This window comes from Anomalospiza imberbis, chromosome 9 (genome assembly GCF_031753505.1).
Source record: "Anomalospiza imberbis isolate Cuckoo-Finch-1a 21T00152 chromosome 9, ASM3175350v1, whole genome shotgun sequence".
NCBI lineage: Eukaryota > Metazoa > Chordata > Aves > Passeriformes > Viduidae > Anomalospiza > Anomalospiza imberbis.
The window spans coordinates 7361783-7381544 of record NC_089689.1 but is presented as its reverse complement, the minus strand read 5'-3'; the positions used below and the strand labels follow the sequence as shown (position 1 = coordinate 7381544).

Genomic DNA, 19762 nt, shown 5'->3' with positions numbered 1-19762 from the left:
CTGTCTCCAAACACTGCATGGCTGATGCTTTAAATCCCTTTGGATCCTTGTTTCCCCCCAACAGTGAGATGAACACCTTAGTGCAGGCTGCTACTTGAACAGAGGAGAGGATGAACTGTCAGCTGTGACCCTCCCTGAACTGCAAAAACTGAGGAACTTCCCTGGCTTTATAGTGACTTTTCCTGTAAAATCTAGGTTTTCCGGGATGGGGTGAAGTTATGCAACCATGTAGGGTTAAAAAAATCGCTCCAGAGGGGTGTGCTCACTCCCTTCCACTAACAGCAACAATGCCTGGTGTTAATTGCCCCAAACATTGGCCCTGGAAGTGTCCAAGGCCAGGTTGGATGGGGCTTGGAGCAGCCTGGGCTAGAGGATGGTGTCACTGCCCATGGCAGAGGTTGCAACGAGATGAGTTCATAGTCCCTCCCATCCCAAGCTTTTCTGTGATCCTATAAAATCTGTGTTTTGGAGTGAATAATTAGCTTTGTCTAAGGGGGAAGAGGAGGATGGAGCAATGAGAAATTCAGGCTCAGGTGTGCACGTATAAGAGAAGGAAGAAAGTAGAGCATGTTGGGGGATGTACTGAAACAAAACTACGGAGGGGTGGCTGCTGGGAACAGGGACTAGCAGATACACATTGCATGTTCTGGGATGCCCTTGCCAAGTGGAGGAGAAGCACTGCTCTGTGCAGAGAAGGGGGAAGCTGGCTGTGAGTAAGAGTTAGAGGTGGTTCTGCATCCAGAGTCCTTCCCCTTGCTTGGTGAAAGCCATGGTCTGCTAAACGGAATTGCTCTGAGCCTGGCTGCCACATCCTCATGTCTGTGGCTTTGGGGATGGGCAGGAAAATCCCTGCGGAGGCAGGAGCAGAACCCTCCTAGACCATGTGCTGGTGTGTCACTGACCTGCCCAGTGCTGAGTGCTCAGGGAAAGGAAGGTCAACACTTCCCTTGGGATTATACATTTCTGCTGGAATGGATACTGCTGTGTCATAGAATGCTTTGGGTTGGAAAGGACCTTAAAGATCACCTCGCTCCAGCTCTCCCTATCCTAGGTAAGAGCGCCTGTCTGATGTTACACATTAAATTGTCAGCGTGGAGCAAAATGAGCCACAGCCTTGTAAAGTACATGCTCAGAAGTAATGAATTAAGAAATTGCGTGTATGATCTTATGCTATAGCTGAAGCTAAAACACTTGGCAAAAGGGGGAGTTTCTCACTTTTCTTTCTTCTGAAAAGTTTGGCTGGTGGAAAGGCAAACCAGGTCATCTCTCCAAACTTTGAGGTAGCTTTTGTTCCAGTGCAGAACCATTTAGCAATATACAGTTCATGAATTTGAATTTCTTTTTAACCTAAAATATTACAGTTCTGTATTAGATTTTTCTTTTCCCTTTTGTTTTATGTGACATCTGGACTGTTCAGGGAGTGTTATTCTATCTTAAAATGGGGGTGGTTGTCTTTCTGAGCGATGGAGGTTTTATGGATTGAGTAGAATAATGAACACGTAGAGAAAAGATAATGCAGCTGACTATCGCCTTTCACATCTGGGAACATAAGATCTTTAATTGATTTAGAGGAGTTATTTTGTCCGAACACTTGCAATTAGCAGCTCTTAATCAGTAAAATGCTTTTAAGAAATCTGGCTTGATGGGTAGATTGGTAAAAGGAGCAGGAGGAGCAGATACTGATGGTTTCTTATCTCCTCTCCCAAAACCCTCTGCGTTCTGTGAGAATAGCTGGCTGGGTGGGAAACAGATCTGCATGTTGCTTTCTTCAAGCCACAGATTAAAGAATCAGGCTGGAAGAGGCTTTGAGTTCAACTGCTCTGTCCCAGGGCAGGGTGGAGGTACCTTTATCATGACCTGCCTGTACCAGCTCTTATGGAATATGGTTTTAGCAGCCTCAGGCCATGGAGGCTGTGCCCTTGTGCTCCTCCTCACAAACTCCACTTTTTATCTCCTTGAAGCTCGCTGTGTCGAGGGTACCTTGTGTGAATGTTTTCCTCTCTCTTTGGCCGTGTTTAGGTGAAGGGCACGCGAGAGCCGAGCAGGAAGGTGGATTATTTCTGCGAGGATGAGCGGGCGTTGCTAGAGATGATCTGTGGTTCGGTGCAGCTGGAGCTGTCTGAATGAAGCTATGGGCTGTGCCTCCGCCAAGCATGTGTCTACTGTTCAAAACGAAGAGGAAACTCAGAAGGGCAAGAACTACCAGAACGGAGATGTGTTTGGGGGTGAGTGTTGCTGGATTGTCTTTCTCCCAGCACCATGAATGTCCTGGGAGGTGTACGAGGGAGTCTTAACTCTTCACCAAATACAAAGCAAAAATGCCTGTTAAAATACAGCACAATGGCAGAGCAGTTGGCCCATCCAGGGGAGGGTACCAGGACGCTTGAAACAAGTGAAATCCTTAGTGAAAAAAATAACATTTTAAGTGGTGTATGGTACTACACTGTCTTTGCCTCCACAAATCCTGGAACAGTTCAAAGACATTGAGTTGCACGACCCCCTCATGTATTTATACATGTATTTATACATGTATTTATACATGTATTTATATATGTGTCTCTGTTATATGTTTGTATGCCATTGGGTACCAACACAGTTGACGCATTTCCTAAAAATAAAAATCTGTTTGGTAGGAAAAGTAATTCCTCACTTCTGTAAAGCAATAAAACATTAGTTCTGAAATCCTAGAGCAAACAGGGTTTGAAGGTACAATGAAACTAGAAACTGAGGGATTTAGTGGTGCTGGGAAGCTGGGAACGTGAGATGAAAACATCTGGTTCATTGTGAAGACTGGTCTGTGATCCAGGTCTTGTGCATCAGGAGAGGTAAAATGATAGGAGATAAAATCATAGTCAGCTTCATGGGGTTTTTTGCCCCAGATTCTGTTAGTATACACAATGGTTTTTTTTTTTTTTTTTTAGATAAAGATGTAAATATTTAAGTACAGATTTTAAAATGTCAGGAGTTATCTGAAAGACTGTTCAGAAATGAAATTTCTGAACCTGGATACCTGGATATCTGTCTGAAAGTTAAGTCAGCTGTGAATAAGCTGCCTTGGTATTGTTATTCTTAAAACAGATGCCTTGGTACTGAGTACACCAAACCTCCCTGGTGTTTTTTCCAGCCCTTCTGAGGGCTGGCTTGCTCTCCCAATGGATCCCAGAGTAAGACTTCCCAAAGGTGTTGTGTTACCTGAATAGAAAGCAGTTGTTGAACAGACTTCAAGACTGTTCAGTCCTCTTTCTCATCCCTGGGAGATGCTGGGTTTGGAATTGTGAGCTCAGTACATTGCTTTTGCTTAAAATAGATTTTAAGTGCTGTCATAAACAGAATATTCTATCAGTTGCTCAAAGGAATTTGAGTTTACATTTTAGCTTATAGTTAGTGAGGGAGCAATTTTTGGCAAAATGTGACACTCAGTCTCTTCTTTTTTTTTTTTTTTTTTTTTTTTTTTTTTTTTTTTTTTTTTTTTTTGGTGGTGGTTTAACCACCTGCTGTGGGCCAAAGATCATAACTTTAACACAGGAAACTCAAAGTAGCTTCTGGAGTTAGAGGATCAAGAAGATTGAAGGGATTTTAAAAGGCTCCCACTTATAGAGCTGGACTGGTGTCAGCAGTATCATTTAGGTATTCTGGGATCCATTTGAGGGCTGTTAATCGTTCTGTATTTTACTGTCAGGAGTACTAGCTGCTGTTAACCATTTTCTGGCCCATGCTTTAGTTTAGGTGTGGGATTTGTCATTCCTAAAGACCTGAGTCCATGACTGATTCCTTCTTAGCAGAGTTGGAGTCTGATTTAACTCATTGAATGGTAGCCATAGAAGTCACATTTTTCCCTTGCTGTTGAAAGACAGGTTCAAGGTCAGGAGCTGGGTGCAGGAGGAGGTTGAGCTGGAGTTTTACAGATCACCCAGTGCCACCCCTGCCATGGGCAGAGACACCTTCCACTGTCCCAGGGTGATCCAAGCCCTGTCCAGCCTGGCCTTGGACACTGCCAGGGATCCAGGGGCAGCCACAGCTTCTCTGGGCACCCTGTGCCAGGGCCTCCCCACCCTGATGCTTCCTTTCTTATTTTTGGGAAGAGACAGCAGTGTCTCACCCAGCCAGTGGCCACGAGCAGAGTATCTGTGCTGCCTGTAGGGATTGAAAGCTCCCTGCAGTAAGAACAGGCAGAGCTAAACCAAGGTGAGTGGTGGGGAAACAAGGAGAAAAGGAGGTGATGGAAAGGGAGTTAGAGGTTAATTCTTGAGGAGGAGGCTGCAAATAAAGGAAGCAGAAGTCAGGTGGGGCTGGAAGGTGGCCGATGTGTCGGTACCACCCTGAGAATCTCAGTGAGCACGAGCCATGCTGGGCACAGACAGGGAACACAGGCAGTGTTGGCAGCTGGGGACTAATGGGACATCAGGAGCCTGTGCAGAGCTAGCAGGGATGAGCCTCATGGCTGTGACAGCCACATTGCCTCAGATGATTCACAAGGGGAGGAAATCCCGAGGGATTTGGTACAGCAATGAGAGGATTAAAGCACAAGAGCAGAGTGCTGGTGCTGCCTTCCCTGGGCAGGCGGTGGGGTCGGAGGATGTGGCTGACAGGAAATTGCCCCTCGCTGTGTAACTACACCCCACTGGAAACAGTTCACCTTCCTTCCTCCAGCACCTGCCCCAGACAAGCTGCAGGCAGAAAGAGCCAATAGTAAGGATTGTACTTTCCAGTTAAGCAGTGTTTGGATTTTTTTTCCCCATGAGTAGTTTTTACGTGACTGACATTGAATCCAGATAGAATTTTCTCAGCTTCTCAGATTGGTGCAGTTCTGCTTTGGCTCTTCCTCAGAACCTCTGGATCTTTTTTTCTTCTTTCATGGTGGGATTGGTTACAGTCAAGTCTATTGACTTATCGGGAGATCATGGCTTCTGGGAGATTTTTCTTTAACTTTTTAAAGACACTGCAGGTTAAGATTGATCTCCGGTACCCTATTTCTTCCCCAGCTATAACCTTTTATTTTAGCTGAGCAGACACATTGAGCCATGTGCTTGCTGTCAATTTGAAATCCTGGTGTTTAAAACCAAGAAACCCATGAATTCTGTAAGGATAAATCCTGGTAAATGAAACCAAAACAAAAATTTCCACCCTGTCCCAAGCTGTAGAAGTCATGCTGCATTTTGCTGTAATATATATTTAAATAATTGAGTTAGCAGGCCTATCAAAGGAGATGTTCTAGAGAAGATTGAATATAATATGATTATTATGTCTGTTGGTCTCTAATGACTTTAAAATCTCTCTAATAAGGATAGTAATAATAAATCTTCATTTATTCATCATTCCACTTCAAAGCTGATTTCCAGGGCAATACATAAGAACTATAATATGTAAATACCAATGAAGAACAAAATGCCCTGCTAGAGCCTTGAGCATTGTTGATTTCAGCATATGTTTTAATAATATAGCATCTCTTGTAGATTAATTTTATTTGTGCCTTTATAAAAAAATTATGGGATGTTCCTTTGAGGAGGAGGTTATTGAAGTAATTCTTTCTGTAAGAAAGTAAGTGGTAATGTGATTTGGGGGAAAAAAACATATCAGAATGTTTTCATTAGTCAAGAGGCTTAATCCAGATGTTTCCATGGAGCTCCTGGGTGCTTTGCAAAAAGGGGAGTTAACATGTCAGGTCAGAATTTTCTGACAAAATGGGAATATCATGGTGGGATTTCTGTTACTAAGAGCAGCTCCAGTTGCTCAACCTGTCTAAATAAAGCTGAACGCAAAGCAAAATAGTTTATAAACCAGTTTATCTCAGAACAGCTGGGAGAAGGCTAGGAAAGGAAGTCTTCAGCAGTAAAGCACTGTAATGAGATTGAAAAATTGATTAATGCACAAAGACAGGCTTGTGCTTGGATGGGGCTTGGAGCAAGCTGGGATAGTGGGAGGTGTCCCTGCCCACGGCAGGGGCTCTAAGAGATGGGCTCTAAGGTCCTTCCCAACCCAATCCCAGTCCTCCTGGGATTCTGTGGTAGTGTCTGATTGCTTCACCAACCCTAGGGCAGTTTTCTTTCTCACACTGATGTTTTCTTTATCCCTGTGTGTTTTATGGGATTGTTTCCCTTCTGTTCATCCCTGTCTTGTGACAGGTATTTCCTTCCTTTTCTCTGTCAAAGACAGCAGAACCCTGACTTAGTTTGAAGTAAATGCCAAATTGCTAAAATAATTGAAACCCTTAAAATATGTCCACTCTATGCAAAAGGGGAATAACAAGGGGGAATTTGGACTATGATTTACCTTTCCTAAATATGCACTGTCATCTCCAAAAATAGTGTGTCCATTCCTTTGCAGAGGTTCGTTTGCTTTGCAGGCTCTTTCCTTAACAGACCAGGAGTATCATTTTACTGAAAATTTGAGGCTTGGGATGTTGCTCAGGACAATTCAAAATATCTCTAGGCCTAGGAAGACTGTTCAGATGTCCTTAATGAATAGGAGGTAACTTCTAAACCCGTCTTGTTGTGGTACACAAAATTCTGGAGGTCATCTGGCCACTTGAAGTGGGGAAGTTTTCAGTTAAAATTTTCAGTCAGAAAAATATCTGAGAAATGTTTTCAGTGAATACCACATTCCTGATGTTACACCATTTTAACCCCTCTCCCTTCCCCTCAATTGTCAGGTGGTGGAAAAAAAAATCTAAAATTGAAAACAATTTCTTTGTTCTAGAAGACACCATGGCTGTCAGTGAACTGAAGCTGTCTGGAATGCTGTAGCTTAAGCAATGGAACTTGTCCTGTCAAGTGTGGATGTGTGCTGGGATCAGAAGGTCTCACTGCACCAAGCACACATTTCCCTTTGCCTTTATTTGCCTGGCAGCCTTTATTTGATGGGCTGTGGTGGTTAGCTGATGAACACCGCAGGAGGAACTGCTCCAGCTCATGTGGCTGTCCTGGTATGTTCTGCAGTATCAGCTCTTACTCATTCTGGGGACAGATGCATAAGGGGACCAGCCCCATAATGTGTCCTAATTCCATACTTTGAGGCTACAACTTTTTTTAAAGGCAAACATGAAAAATATTTCAGGTGCAATCCCAGGCGCTTGTTCTTAATCCAAGCTCCACGGAAGTGAGCGGCCTGTAGGCACCCACTCTCTGAAAACTCAGTCTCAGGGGTCTAAAACCAAATATCACAGTGAGTTTCAAAGGAGGAGATTTTCATTGCTTAAATTCAGATTCTGCCAGAGCTCCTGGAAGGGAGGGTTTCATGTTGTTCGTGGTTCCAGCAGCTCATGCTGTAAAGTAGATCTTGTTCCAGTGCTTGAAAGCTTAAGAAAAGCAGATGAGTGAGTGAGTGCATTGCAGCAGAGGGTTGAAGTGCACGAGCATCTTCCAGAATTGTACTGGACTCTGTGCTTTTTAACTGCCAGAAGGCAGATTTAGATTAGTGATTGGGAAGGAATTGTTCCCTGTGAGGGTGGGCAGGCCCTGGCACAGGGTGCCCAGAGAAGCTGTGGCTGCCCCTGGATCCCTGGCAGTGTCCAAGGCCAGGCTGGACAGGGCTTGTAGGAGCGTGGATTAGTGGAAGGTGTCCCTGCCCATGGCAGGGGTGGGATGGGATAATCTTCCAACCCAAACCATTCTGTGCTTCTCTTTCCTTGCCTTATTTAGGAATTTGTTGATAGCCTGCTTCTTATCGAAGCAAACAGGGCAGTTCTAAACAAGTGCTTCAGGAAGTGAGAGAAACAAATAGAACCAAACCCTGCCTACCCTGGTTATGTTTATGTGGGAGATGTAACAAAATTGCATGTGTTATCTAGGTTTATGATGTATTTGTGTAACTCTGGGAACACCCTTGGTAAGTCAATTATTTACTATTTTATTGCCATAAGGAAGCAATAGAGTTTAAAGAAAATCAAAACAAAACCAAACTGCACCCTCAGGTTTTGTCTAGTTACGTATTCATGATCAATGTGTGCAAAGAAAGTGTTTTCTACATGAATTAAAACTGTATTTTCACCTTTTATATATGGAAGTGGCTCATCTTCATAGCTCTTGGAAAAGGTGCTGCTTTTGCAGAAGAGGGAAGAGGCTGCTCTGAGTAGTAACAAAACAAGCTCTTCTCCCTCTCCAGCACAAAAATATAGATATATAGATATATAAACACTGCAAAAAGAGCAGTCCCAGGCATGGCAGTGAACCAGATCCAGGGAATGCAGTGAGGAGCACCAGGAGATGAAGCTGGAGACAGGAAGAGGAGAGATGGGAGAGAAGATACCTACAACATGGGGCTGAGGTCTCTCCAGGAGATGGGACCAGAGGCAGGACTAGAGTCAGGCAGACCTGCTCTGGCAGGGACTGGAGGCCCAAGTCTCAGCAGGAGCAGAGCTCCTGGATCCGTGGGCAGGAGATGCAGGTGGGGTCTCAAGGGGCTGGTTGTGGCCTCTTAGTGCAGTCAGGACTGACAGCAGCTGTCCATTAATTGTGCTCTGTATGTAATGATGGTCATTGAAATAGTTCTCCCTTCTCCTGCTCTTTTGCCCATTTTTTTCCCCCTTGGAAGTGCAGAAACACTGATCTGGTGGTACCTCCAAGAAGGTACCTTGCCTCTTTTGGCAAGATTGGTCTTCAGTGTCTATTTTCACCAATCCAGCAGAGAAGAAAACCAGTTCAGAAGTGATGGGAGTGGGAGAGTAGCTTTTTAGATACCTGGGTGCTGGAAAATTACTTAGCTGTAAATGGTCCGGGCAGTAGAGCAGCAGTGTTTGAAGATACTTCTTGGTGCCTATTTGAAAAAAATAACCAGGAAGACCCAAAAAGAAATGCCTTTCCTGAATGGATAGAAGATTTTTGCCATGGAAAGGTTGCTGAGGTTTTCCTACCTGAAAGCTGGATTTAGAACTGGTATCCATAAATTAGTTAGAGAGCCCTCACACTCTATAGTGACCTTCTTCTGGTGGTTAATCTTCTTGGACTGTTTTTACAGCCCCTTGTCATGCTATTAGATGAGGGAATTATTCTGCACAGTCATTCTCCTTAGAGGAAGGGAGCTGTTTTTATCCAGATCTTTGCAGTGCTGGGTTTGGAATGATACACACACAGCTGGACTCGGCACTTCAAGCGGGGATTTACAGTACAGAGACAGAAGGTGAGCCAAGGTGGAGAAACAGTTGATATCCCTTTTTTAGGAGCAGAAATTAATCACAGGCAGGTCATCACTTCCTTGCTGGTTATTTTCATGTGAGCTTTCCCCTTTTGCAAGCTCTCCATGGGCATCAGAGCACCCAGAGAGTGACCAGAGGGCTCCAAAGGACCGCGAGTCTCTGCAGTCCCTGGAGTATGGGCAGAGGGAACGTGGGGTTATTCTAGGGAGTGACCTTTCCTCCAAGCTGCTTAGCTCCATGGAGAGTCCAGTCCCAGCCCATGAATGCACAAATGAAGTGCAAGGGGTGTGCATTTCACAATTGCATTAGTGGGCTATAAATAGGGCCATACATCCGCCTTTGGCGCTGGCTAGAAAGGAGCCAGGATGTGTTTTCTGGCAGCCTTGGTGCTAAAGGAAATCCGTTTCTTTTATGGTACAGACACACTTAGTTTTTCACTTCATCTTTTAAAGACAATCTCTGGCATTCATTGCCTACCTGTACATGCAAGCAAGGAAAAATTGTGGTAAAAATGCCATATAGTTTCAGTTACTGCAGTGTTCCTTTAGCCATTTTCCAAGTGGTTTATTACTGGGCCACAAATTTGGAGAACTGAAAAACCAAGAGAAAACCCCAAAGCCTGAAATTTGGCCAGAAAAGACTCACTCTGGGGAATAATTCCCAATTCCCCAGGTAATTCCCTTGTGTAGCTGCATGGGTGAGTATTCATTTCAGCAACGCAAAACTGAAATTTTTAAGGCTCTAATTTTATATTAGGAAATACCTGCTGGTAGAAGTAGCTGTTAAATACAAAGAAAAGGTACCTGACCAGTAAGTATTTGTGTATCTTTGGCATACACAGCCAGAGGTGCTTTTATAGGGTAGAGGAAGTGAACATTTTTCCAGTAGGTAATTCTCCAAAACACTGTGCCATCATGGGTATTTTAAATAAATATTACAACCAAGTGGTCTCATGTTCTCCTTGGTCAGAGGCCCAAGACTGACAGTGCTCTGTCTCGAGCCAGCACCAGAAAAAAAAGAGAACAAAATGGAAAATGTTAAGACTTCTGCCTGATGTGCTTGTGAAAAACAAAGCCTGGCTTCTGCTGAGGGGGTGTCATTATGCCCTGCTGTGCACTTTTTCTTCTTACCTGTATGAGCGGGGGCTCTGGCAGAAAGGATCAGGGTTAGGGTGCTTTTAAATGCTGTTTTTCCTTTGTGCTTTTGTCACGGGAGCACTGCTGGGGCTGTTCAGGCAGCTCAGGTGCAGAGCATTTCGTGTTCTGTGGTACCAGGAAGGAGCATGCAGTCACCTTTGTTTCAGGAGTTATGGCTCCATGAATGATCTTGAGCTATTCAGAGGGGAAAAAAGGGGGTGTAGTGGTTTGTTTTTTTCCACTGAAGTCTCCTGAATTGTGTAATGGTTGTATTTGTTACAATTGCATGCATGTTATCCCCTGTATTTTGTTGTCAAGTGGTCACAGCCCCCAAGGCTGCCAGAGCTCCAGGAGCATTTGGGATTGTTTTTTTTTTTTTTTTAGCTATTACTAAACTATTTTCTTTCAGACATTGGTATTTTGCTTTCTTTTAAAAAGTGTTGCCCAAAGAGAAGGGAAGAAGGCAAGGAAAATCTGTAACCAGAGTAAAATATTTATCTTTCCAATAGGTTATTTTTGGAGCTGATAGATGGTCTGTAAGTAAAATAATGTAATTAACTTCTGTATCTTTTGCATCTGGAAATGTGTGCTGTATTTTGTAAGTCAAGTTGCATTAGATCTCCCCTCTTGGTTTAAAGAAATACTGACAGTGAGGAAATGTTACTGGTTCTGGGTATTTATTCAGTCCCTTCCATATTGGAATTAATAAAAATGAAATAGCTGCTGATTTACAAACCCCCTTTGAGGTCCATGAGCAGGGAAAATTTGATAGCCTGATATTAATAGAAAGAAGTTACTATCCCAGAAAGGGTATGAAAATCCATTTCAAGTCAGACGTTGCGGGGCAACAGTCTCATTTAATAGTTGACTGATTGAGAATGGCATTGCTTGTTAAGGAAAGAGGAATTGGCTTTTTTATTGACAAGGAAACTGAAGGCACCTCATCCTGTGTTTGCAATAATAGGAGATGTGTAATTTCAAGGGTGTGGAGTGGTAATGACTTATTTTCCAGGGAATGCCTGGGGCGTCTCAGGTTTTGGGTGGATGGATGCCTTAGAGGGGCTGTAAGAGGCACAGCCTCCAGTGCTGCACGAGGGATGCTCACAGAAATGGTCAGTTAGGTATTTTTCCTGGAATTGAATAGTCCCTGACAGGTTCTGTGCCAAAGTGAGGAATGTTCAATGGAGTACATAGACAGAGGGGGGTGAAGGGAGGGTCAGCAGGGACTGGGAGTTTCATTAATGACATTGAAAAACCTGAAAAGAATTAAATACTTTGTGTTTGGTGGTTTTGAAAACTTACTGAGGGAGAATTTCAAACCAGAACAGTGAAATGGAGTTGAAGGAGTTTTTCCAAACTGACCATGCTGTGTTGTGTTCAAGGCAGCCTGGATCCTGACACTCACCTGGGGACTTCATATGAACAGTCATATTTTCAAGGCACAGACCCTTTATTTTCCTTCTGTCCATTCCTTTAATTAATCTCTCTACGACTTGTTCCCTCTCCTGCTTTCATTTCTCAATTTCATCTTTTTAGTGGGCTAGATAATTGCATTTACTGGGTGTCCTTCCTGCCAAGCACCGTGGCTGTAATCTCCTCTACCTGAGAAATGGTTTCCTTTAAACAGCCTGGTGTCTGCCTCAAAGTTATGTGTTAATTAAATGAAAGCAAAAAGGTTAAAAAAAGTGTGTGTGTGTATATATATATATATATATATATGTGTGTGTGTATATATATGTATATATGAATTATATAGTTATAGCTGAAAGATAGTTACGAGTGCACACCACCAGCACTCTTCTTTGGCTTTGTAATTACAGAGGAGTGCACAAAAGTCTTTAATTATATGATCACATGGCAGTTTTTTTCAATACCATCTCACATATGGTGTTTCCTCAGATCTTGAGCACAAAGACAGTAGAAGCAAGGCAGAGTTTGTGTTTTTAGCATTAACTGGATTTGGGGATGTTGAGGTTTTATTTTAAAATCTTCCCTGAGATAAAGAAATGGCCTCTGAGGCTGTGGTTCCTCTGACCTACCTACAGCTAAGGCAGACCTGGCAGATACAGAGCAGTGGGCCTGTGGCCCTGGTGTAACGTTAATTAAAACAATCCTTAACTCATAATGTGACAGAAAATTGTATGTACAACTCCAGTTTTCACAGGGCTTGGACTAGATGACAGCTCAAAATGTAGAGTAGCCTTGGGGACTTTTTGACCAAGAAGATACCAAGTAGTGGAAGGAATCAAGAAGAAAAAACAAGTAGAGGGAATTAAGAAGGAACCAAGTGAAGGTGGGAAGCAAGTAACCCCCTCCTTGAATCGGCTGCACATCTCCTGCTGTGACAGCTGATGTACAGGTTTGTTTCTGTGAGTCATGTGCCAAATCTGAAAATTAAACCTATAGATTTAAACAAGGGAGCTAAATTGTGACTTCATTATCACCTGCCACCTGTAAACTGGGGGGAAAGTCATCAGGAAACACAGGACACACAAACTGAGGCACCCGAGGAGCGGCAGCAGCGCAGGGGTTGGGAGAGGCCTTCTGCCACAGGCAGACATGAGGCTGGGAGAGAACGGAGTTACCAAGGGATGGAGAGCTGTGAGCAGCTCTGGAAACTGCTGACAGCACTGCTGAGGGGTGGGCTAATACAGAAACATGAGGGTTTGTGCTTCTCCAGCAGCAAACATCAAGAGCATGTCCAGGACAGTTAATGGAGTTGTGTTCTGTCAGACCTGTTGGCCTTAGGGATTGCTGCTGAAAGATGTGATGGTTTGCGCCTGCAGGAGGGGGGTTTGCCAGAATAGAAGGGAAGTTGCTAAATCTTTTCAGGTAGGCATCACCCTTGAGGGAGTTAATGTTTCATGGAGCGCTGGATATGCCATAGGGCTGCTGGATAGCTCAGAAAAGAGCTACCCCTGTGTCGCTGAATGTCCTTCCAGTTCTGCAGGAATCCTCCATTTAGGGACTGGATTTTCTTCCCCTGAGTGTCTCGATCCCATTTTTTCCTCCAAAAAACCAGCCCTAGTGGTCACATCTGCCTTGTGCAGAAGCAGCCGTTGGCGTTCTTGGGTACATGTCAAGGTTGTGTAGGAAGAAGGAAAAGTGCTTGAGGGTGGTCTTTGCAGATGTGCTGCAATCTGTGTGGTGTGTTGATTTTTAAAGAGCTGTTCTGTCAGAGGATTTAGATTTTGTTGGCAGAACTGGTGTGTTGCTCATGCACCTGTTCTCTGTTTAGTATCTAGTGGTGTCCACTGCCTCGACTCCCAGCAGTGGCTGTATTTTTAGATTGGATTAGGGTAAGGTAAATTAATTTGGGAAATCTGAATGAGCATTTTCAGATAATCCTTTGAGAAAAATGGGTTGGCTTATTTCCTAAGCTATTTTTGTTATTCTATTCATGTCAGTAAAACCATGATCACTTGGATCAGGAATTGCCTGTGAATTGATAGCTTTGAGGGTTGGTAATGGAGGAAAACAACAGGCTGCTCACCCAATATTGGTTGACCTCCAATGAAATTTCACTCCCAGCCCACATCCAAGTGGATCAGAAGCCCACCCCGATGGCTGAGCAAATGCTTTAACCCTTTAGACTGAAATGAACCATAGAGCCACTGCTTTCTGTGAGTGCTTGAAGCTGGACCTAAGAAGATAACTTAGATTTCCTCCGTTTCTTAACATTTAGTTCAAGAAATATTAATTTGCAGGATTTTTGCAACTACTTTCTCTGACTGTTGACCTTTTTTTTGGGATTTTTGGCATAACTTCTGTGGTACCCAGGCAGTTGATAAGCACATACATAACAGGTTTGGAATAACCTGAGTAGCTCATCTCACCCTTCCAGCCCTCCAGACCCGTGAACCCATGGCACTCAAGGGTGATGACTCAGGTGCTGGAAGCTGCAGCCACCCAAGCAATCTAATTCTGCTTCTTGACTGTCCTGGTGGTCTGTGATTTTGTTTTTGACCCTGGCTCTTTCTAGAGCTGAGCCCACCGCTGCTCGTGTCCTCCCAGTGCAGCTGTGGATCTTGGAGCATTCCTCCTTGCCAGTGGCACTGGAGATGGGCTCCAGGAGAGCTGCATCCAGCTCCAGCATCCCAGCACAGGCAGGACATGGAGCTGTTGGAGCCAGTCCAGAGGAGGCCATCAAGATGACCAGAGGGATGGAGCAGCTTTGCTGTGAGGGAGGGCTGGGAGAATTAGGATTGTTCAGCCTGGAGAAGAGGAGCTTCAGGCTTTCCATTAGCCTTCCAGTACCTGAAGGGAGCTGACAAAAAAGATGGAGTGACTGTTTACAAAGGGTGGGGTGACAGGACAAGGGGGAATGGCTTCTCACTGCCAGAGGGCAGGGTTAGATGGGATACTGGGAATTGTTCCCTGGGAGGTTGGGCAGGCCCTGGCACAGGGTGCCCAGAGAAGCTGTGGCTGCCCCCGGATCCCTGCAAGTGTCCAAGGCCATGCTGGATGGGGCTTGGAACACCCTGGGCTAGTGGAAGGTGTCCCTGCCCATGGCAGGGGGTGGAATTGGATGATTTTTAAGATCCCTTCCCACCCAAACCATTCTGGGATGTTTGGCATGTTCTGTGCTCAGCATCTAAGTGGCTCACCTGCTGCTCTGTGTTTCAGTTAAATTGCATCAAAATCTCTTACAGTTCTTAACAAATATTTTTAGAAAAAGTGATTCAGTCCTTTATCTAAATATAGCTTTGAGCTTTCAAGCCTTTGGGAGAGGGGAGCACGTGGAGCTTTGATCCATGGCATTCACAGCAGTAGGAGCACTTTCTGCACCTGGCAGAACTAAGTGCAGTGCAGAGGAATTTGTTAGACAGAAAGCTCCTATTTTATATAACTGATGTGTGGTTTAGTATGGATGGAGGATAAATCTTGGCATGTCGTGTGATAGAAAGGCAGGAGAAACTGCAGAAAAATATGTGGCACAGGAAAATGAAGGTGTGTTTAGAAACTTCCCTCTTGGTGGTATCACTGAAGTACCACTCACCTCCTGCCTGATACTTGATATCTTGCTAAAAATAGAGAAGAGGCTCACCCATCGTCCCTCTTGATGACAGTGGAACCAAATCTGTTTGTCCTTAGATGTCTGAAATGGGAATGCAATGAAAATCAGCATTATATATTTATTTACCTATTTAAAGGCTTGCTGTTTTACCAAATATTTCTCTGAAAGTCACAGTGACTCTAGATATATTTGACAAAGTTATGCTTTTTTCTGGTGTTGCTCTTTCCTTTAAACTCAGCTAGAATTAATGTCAATGCCCATATTCCTGTGGTAAAGACACTTACAGCCGTGTCTGAGAGTGATGAAGACATTTTTCTCATGGGAACCACCACAGTTTTGTGCCCCCCACCCAGTAATTGCTTCAATATTCTAAGTTGATATGCTCATTTATCACTGAAATTGTTATTAATGAGTGCTGTTTTTCTTTGTCACATTGCCATGGCAACGGGGTGACATGTTTGAGTGGAATTATCTGTTTCCAGATGGAGATCTTCATTCATAAGATTTGCCTGCTGAGAATTTTTGCAGCATATTCAACTTCAAAATTCTTCCTCCCTGTGCTTTTCCACAGTTTGGAGCTAGAAGCATTCCTGCTTTCTGGTTTATATCCTGTGATTTTGTGGTGGGTGTTTTGCTCGCAGTATTTCTGTCTTTTGTGGTTCATTTATGTTGTTTTTCTTTCAATTTAATTGAGTTGCTTTTCTTCAGCTCAGGATTTGCTATGACAGTCCTGTAAAGCCATTCCTCCCCCATGTGAGTTATTGGAAATTTTCTCATTTTATATAATACACCACACAATAGAAGAGAGGACTTGATTTTGTTTTTACTCCTGAAACGAGCATAAGGATGCATTTCTCTTTATATATGATATGTCACATTCTAAGTAATAGTTTTAAATTTTTTTTATCTTATTCACTACTTGATTTTTGGTTCTATACAAGAAAGAAGCATGAACATGTTTCACTTTTCTTTTTGATATAAAACTGTATTTAAGAAAAAGACCAAAGTAAATACGCATAGAGTACAAATTTCCTTTATCCTGAACTTCTTACAGTTTTAGAGATCTTGTTGGCTACCAGACTTAATGAGGTCCTGCTGGATTTCAGTCAACATTTCAGGATTTCTCTGGATTTGTTTCTGATCACTCAGACCAAAATACCTCAAAATGCTGTGTTTACTTCAGTAGAAATCAGAAGGTAAAACTTAAAAGATAGTTTTTATTGTCCTTTGCTTCTTCAACTCCAGGTCACTCTTAACTTAGTGAGCAAAACCAAGTTGGTGTTTTTTTGCACATTCCTACAGGAAAGGCATTTAGGGCTCATCATCCAACCTGTCTTTAATCTAATTTTCATATTCACCTCAAACTATTAATGACCATACACCTCACGATCTGCTTCAAGGTCTGTGTGTTGCATAAACATCCCTTTTGCACTTGCAGTGCTTTCATCCTGACAGTAACTTTAGAGTAAGAGCAATCTCATGAATAGCTCAGAATCTGAAGTTTCTGAACTCCTTACCTTATGTGTAAGGTAAGGAGTTTATGTGTAAGGTGTCTGTGGATATGTGTAATGTATCTATAGAAGTCAAATTTTTTCTTCACCTAGTCAAAAAAAAGTCTGTATTATCATCGTGTCCTCCCAAAAATAACCTCATGCAGTACAAGACCCATCTTCTGAAAATAATTATCTAAATTCCTGTATTTAATATATTTGAAATAAAGGATGTTGTCTTACCTATGAATAAGGCTTTCTGTTACACCAGCAAGCAGTATCCTCTCTAGCTGTATAATTCTGTATAATTACTTAGTTGTTCTTTTCCCTTGCAAAGTGGAATCATATCTATTTATACCTCCCTCCAGCAAGAGACTACTCAATACTAACAAATGTTTCCAGTATATTTTATCAGTGCTCCTTGTTTTAAGGAAAGTATTTTGCCTGTGATAGGGAACTAGGAGACCTTATGAGTAATGATGTTGCTTCAAATGTAATGAATCTCTGATCTGCTCCCTTCATTTCTGTGTGTAGCTGATAAAACAGTTGTTATGGCTCAGTTACTATAACCAAAATGAAGTTGATCCCTGGCTTTCCACAGGCCAGTGCTGCCTTTGCTTTTTGGTCTCACTGTGGTGCAGGCACGGCTTGCCCAGAGCCCCCGGGGTTGCTGGAGCTGGGACCTGCCTGGAGCTCCAGGCTGTTCATCACTCCTTGAGGCACTGGGGCCTGAGTGCCAGCCCCTCAACCCCTTCCCCAGTGGGTCTCATCCCAGGAGATAATCTCTTGCCCTTTAAAGCAGATCCTCAGCTTTAGATTGTGTCAAAGCTTTATTGCTTTTTGAGATACAAGCAGAGATTTCTTCTGCTCAAACAGATATCACCTATTAGAGCCAGGACATTTATATTAATTTTCTAAGACACTTCCTATTACTAGGCTGATTCTGCCAACATCTGCAGGGGCTTCCTGATTTTTTTTTAATCTGTATCCACAGAATGGTTTGGATTGGAAGGGATCTTAGAGCTCATCCAGTGCCACCCCCTGCCATGGGACAACTCCCACTAGCCCAGGTTGCTCCAAGCCCCATCCAGCACGGCCTTGGACACTTCTGGGGATCCAGGGACAGCCACAGCTTCCCTGGGCATCCTGTGCCAGGGCCTGCCCACCCTCCTTCCCAATATCCCATCTAATCCTGCCCTCTGGTAGTGGGAAGCCATTCCCCTAAGTAGAAGTTGTATTTCTCCAAAGTAAGACTTGCTGTTTGCTGTGGTGGATTCATCTTGTCCAGAAAATGTTATGAAAAATGACTGGCTTATTTTTCAAAACTTTCTTGCTGCTGCATATCTTGGGCATAAATTACCCAGTTGTCTGCACTTCTGCAGTTGGTAGGATGGAGGGGAGAGTAACACCAGCTGTGGCAGAGATAATTGAATACTTATTGTATCATCAGGAAAGTATTGAAATTAACTAACACTGTTGGAAGTAGCTCTGGAAGTACCATACGAAATCTCTGCAAAGTTTTCTGCCACCTCTTCAGAGCTACTTGATGTATCTGGCAAGCAATGCAGCATTTTAAGGATCTGTGCCCATGTCCATTGTGAATTTAAAATTTTTGATCTCTAGGAAGACTCTGTCCTGTCTAGGTGTATCAAAATTTCACATGTCAGTCTGATTATCCTGGCTATCAGTCAGGGACTCCTCGGTGCCCTGGTTGACTTGCTTCAAGGGATGATGTGTCCAATGAAGCATCCCTCCTATACCATCCCCACAGGATCAGCTGCTGCCTGGATGTGGTGTTTGATCACAATTAATCTCTTGGAATAAGCAGCAGACACATTTCAGGGTTACTTTTGTCATGGAATGTCAGCCCCTCCATACCTTCCTCATTTTCCACAAGGCTAGGCTGAACTTGTCTTTCCTCCAGTGCCCATGGACTGGCTGTGGGTTGGGAAATGTCCTCTGTGCTGCTTTCTCTTGCTCATCTGTTTCCCCTTTCGGATCCCTGTGTGCCTCTGTGGGAGTTTGATGCTTTTTCTGCGTGTGGGTTTTATTGCTAATCACAACACAGAGCACTGAGGCAGGGAGGAAAATGTAACTTAGATAATTACAGTCAGTCAACTATTTCTAATTCCCAGGCTTCATTGTGTTCAGCCCTTTTGGGCTTATGAATTGTCATCTCCAGACTAGCTGAATTACACTGGAAAAAAAAAAGGAAAAAAAAAACCCTCAGAGTTGTTCACATTTACGAGTCTGATAATACTGTCTTAAATTCTTCCATCTGATTTGAGGCTCTGTGTCTGAGATGCTTCTATTTGATAGATTGTGTATTTGAACTCTGTAATAAAGAAAATGTATAGATGTGGACCAAATGCAAAACCATGATGTATTTTTTAAAATAAGACTATTTTTTGAAACAAGTTTATTTTAAAAATAAGTCTTATTTTTCAAAGCAAGGCTTATTTAACTTCCAGACTGTGATTAACAGTTTCCTGAAAACAACTGTGTCTAAATAATACTGATTACTTTTTTAGCAATACAGTAACCCAGAAAAATCTATTTGTACTTTGTTTTTCCCTTAGTATAAGTGAGAGGAATTGCTTGAAAACCCAAAGAAAAGGGGGAAAGTGTGTGCAGTGTCTTCTAATTTGTCATGGTTTTGCCCTTTATTCCGAGTGTACTGTGCCTCATTTCACTTTGTATTAATATTTTCCACTTTTGTGGGATGGAGTTTCTCTTCTGCATAGTTCATCCTGGCTAGAGGGGGGTGGATGCACAGCTTTGGGTGTTTTTTCCAATAGATTCAGAGGCTGCAAAGATAACCAGAGCAAAAAGTGACTGAGCAAGGGCAGTGTTGGTCCTGCAAGAACTGGATTCACAGGCATTGGGGAAGAATCATTCTTCCTGAAATCCCATCTTGTCCTACCAAGGAAAAAAATCCCTTGTTGGACCTTTGGGTTTACTGTGGTGTAGCACCTGAATTTTAGGTAAC

At 43.2% G+C, this 19762-nt stretch overlaps 1 protein-coding gene across 3 annotated transcripts in view; it reads left to right on the top strand.

Annotated features, from left to right (window-relative positions):
* Nucleotides 1–19762, top strand: part of C9H1orf21 (chromosome 9 C1orf21 homolog) — a 115131-nt gene that overhangs the window by 42558 nt on the left and 52811 nt on the right. For all 3 annotated transcript variants that reach the window (XM_068199504.1, XM_068199506.1, XM_068199505.1), the window contains exon 2: nucleotides 2020–2225. In XM_068199504.1, coding sequence (XP_068055605.1) covers nucleotides 2132–2225 — 94 coding nt within the window. In that variant the 5' untranslated portion in view covers nucleotides 2020–2131. The remainder of the gene's footprint in view (nucleotides 1–2019; nucleotides 2226–19762) is intronic.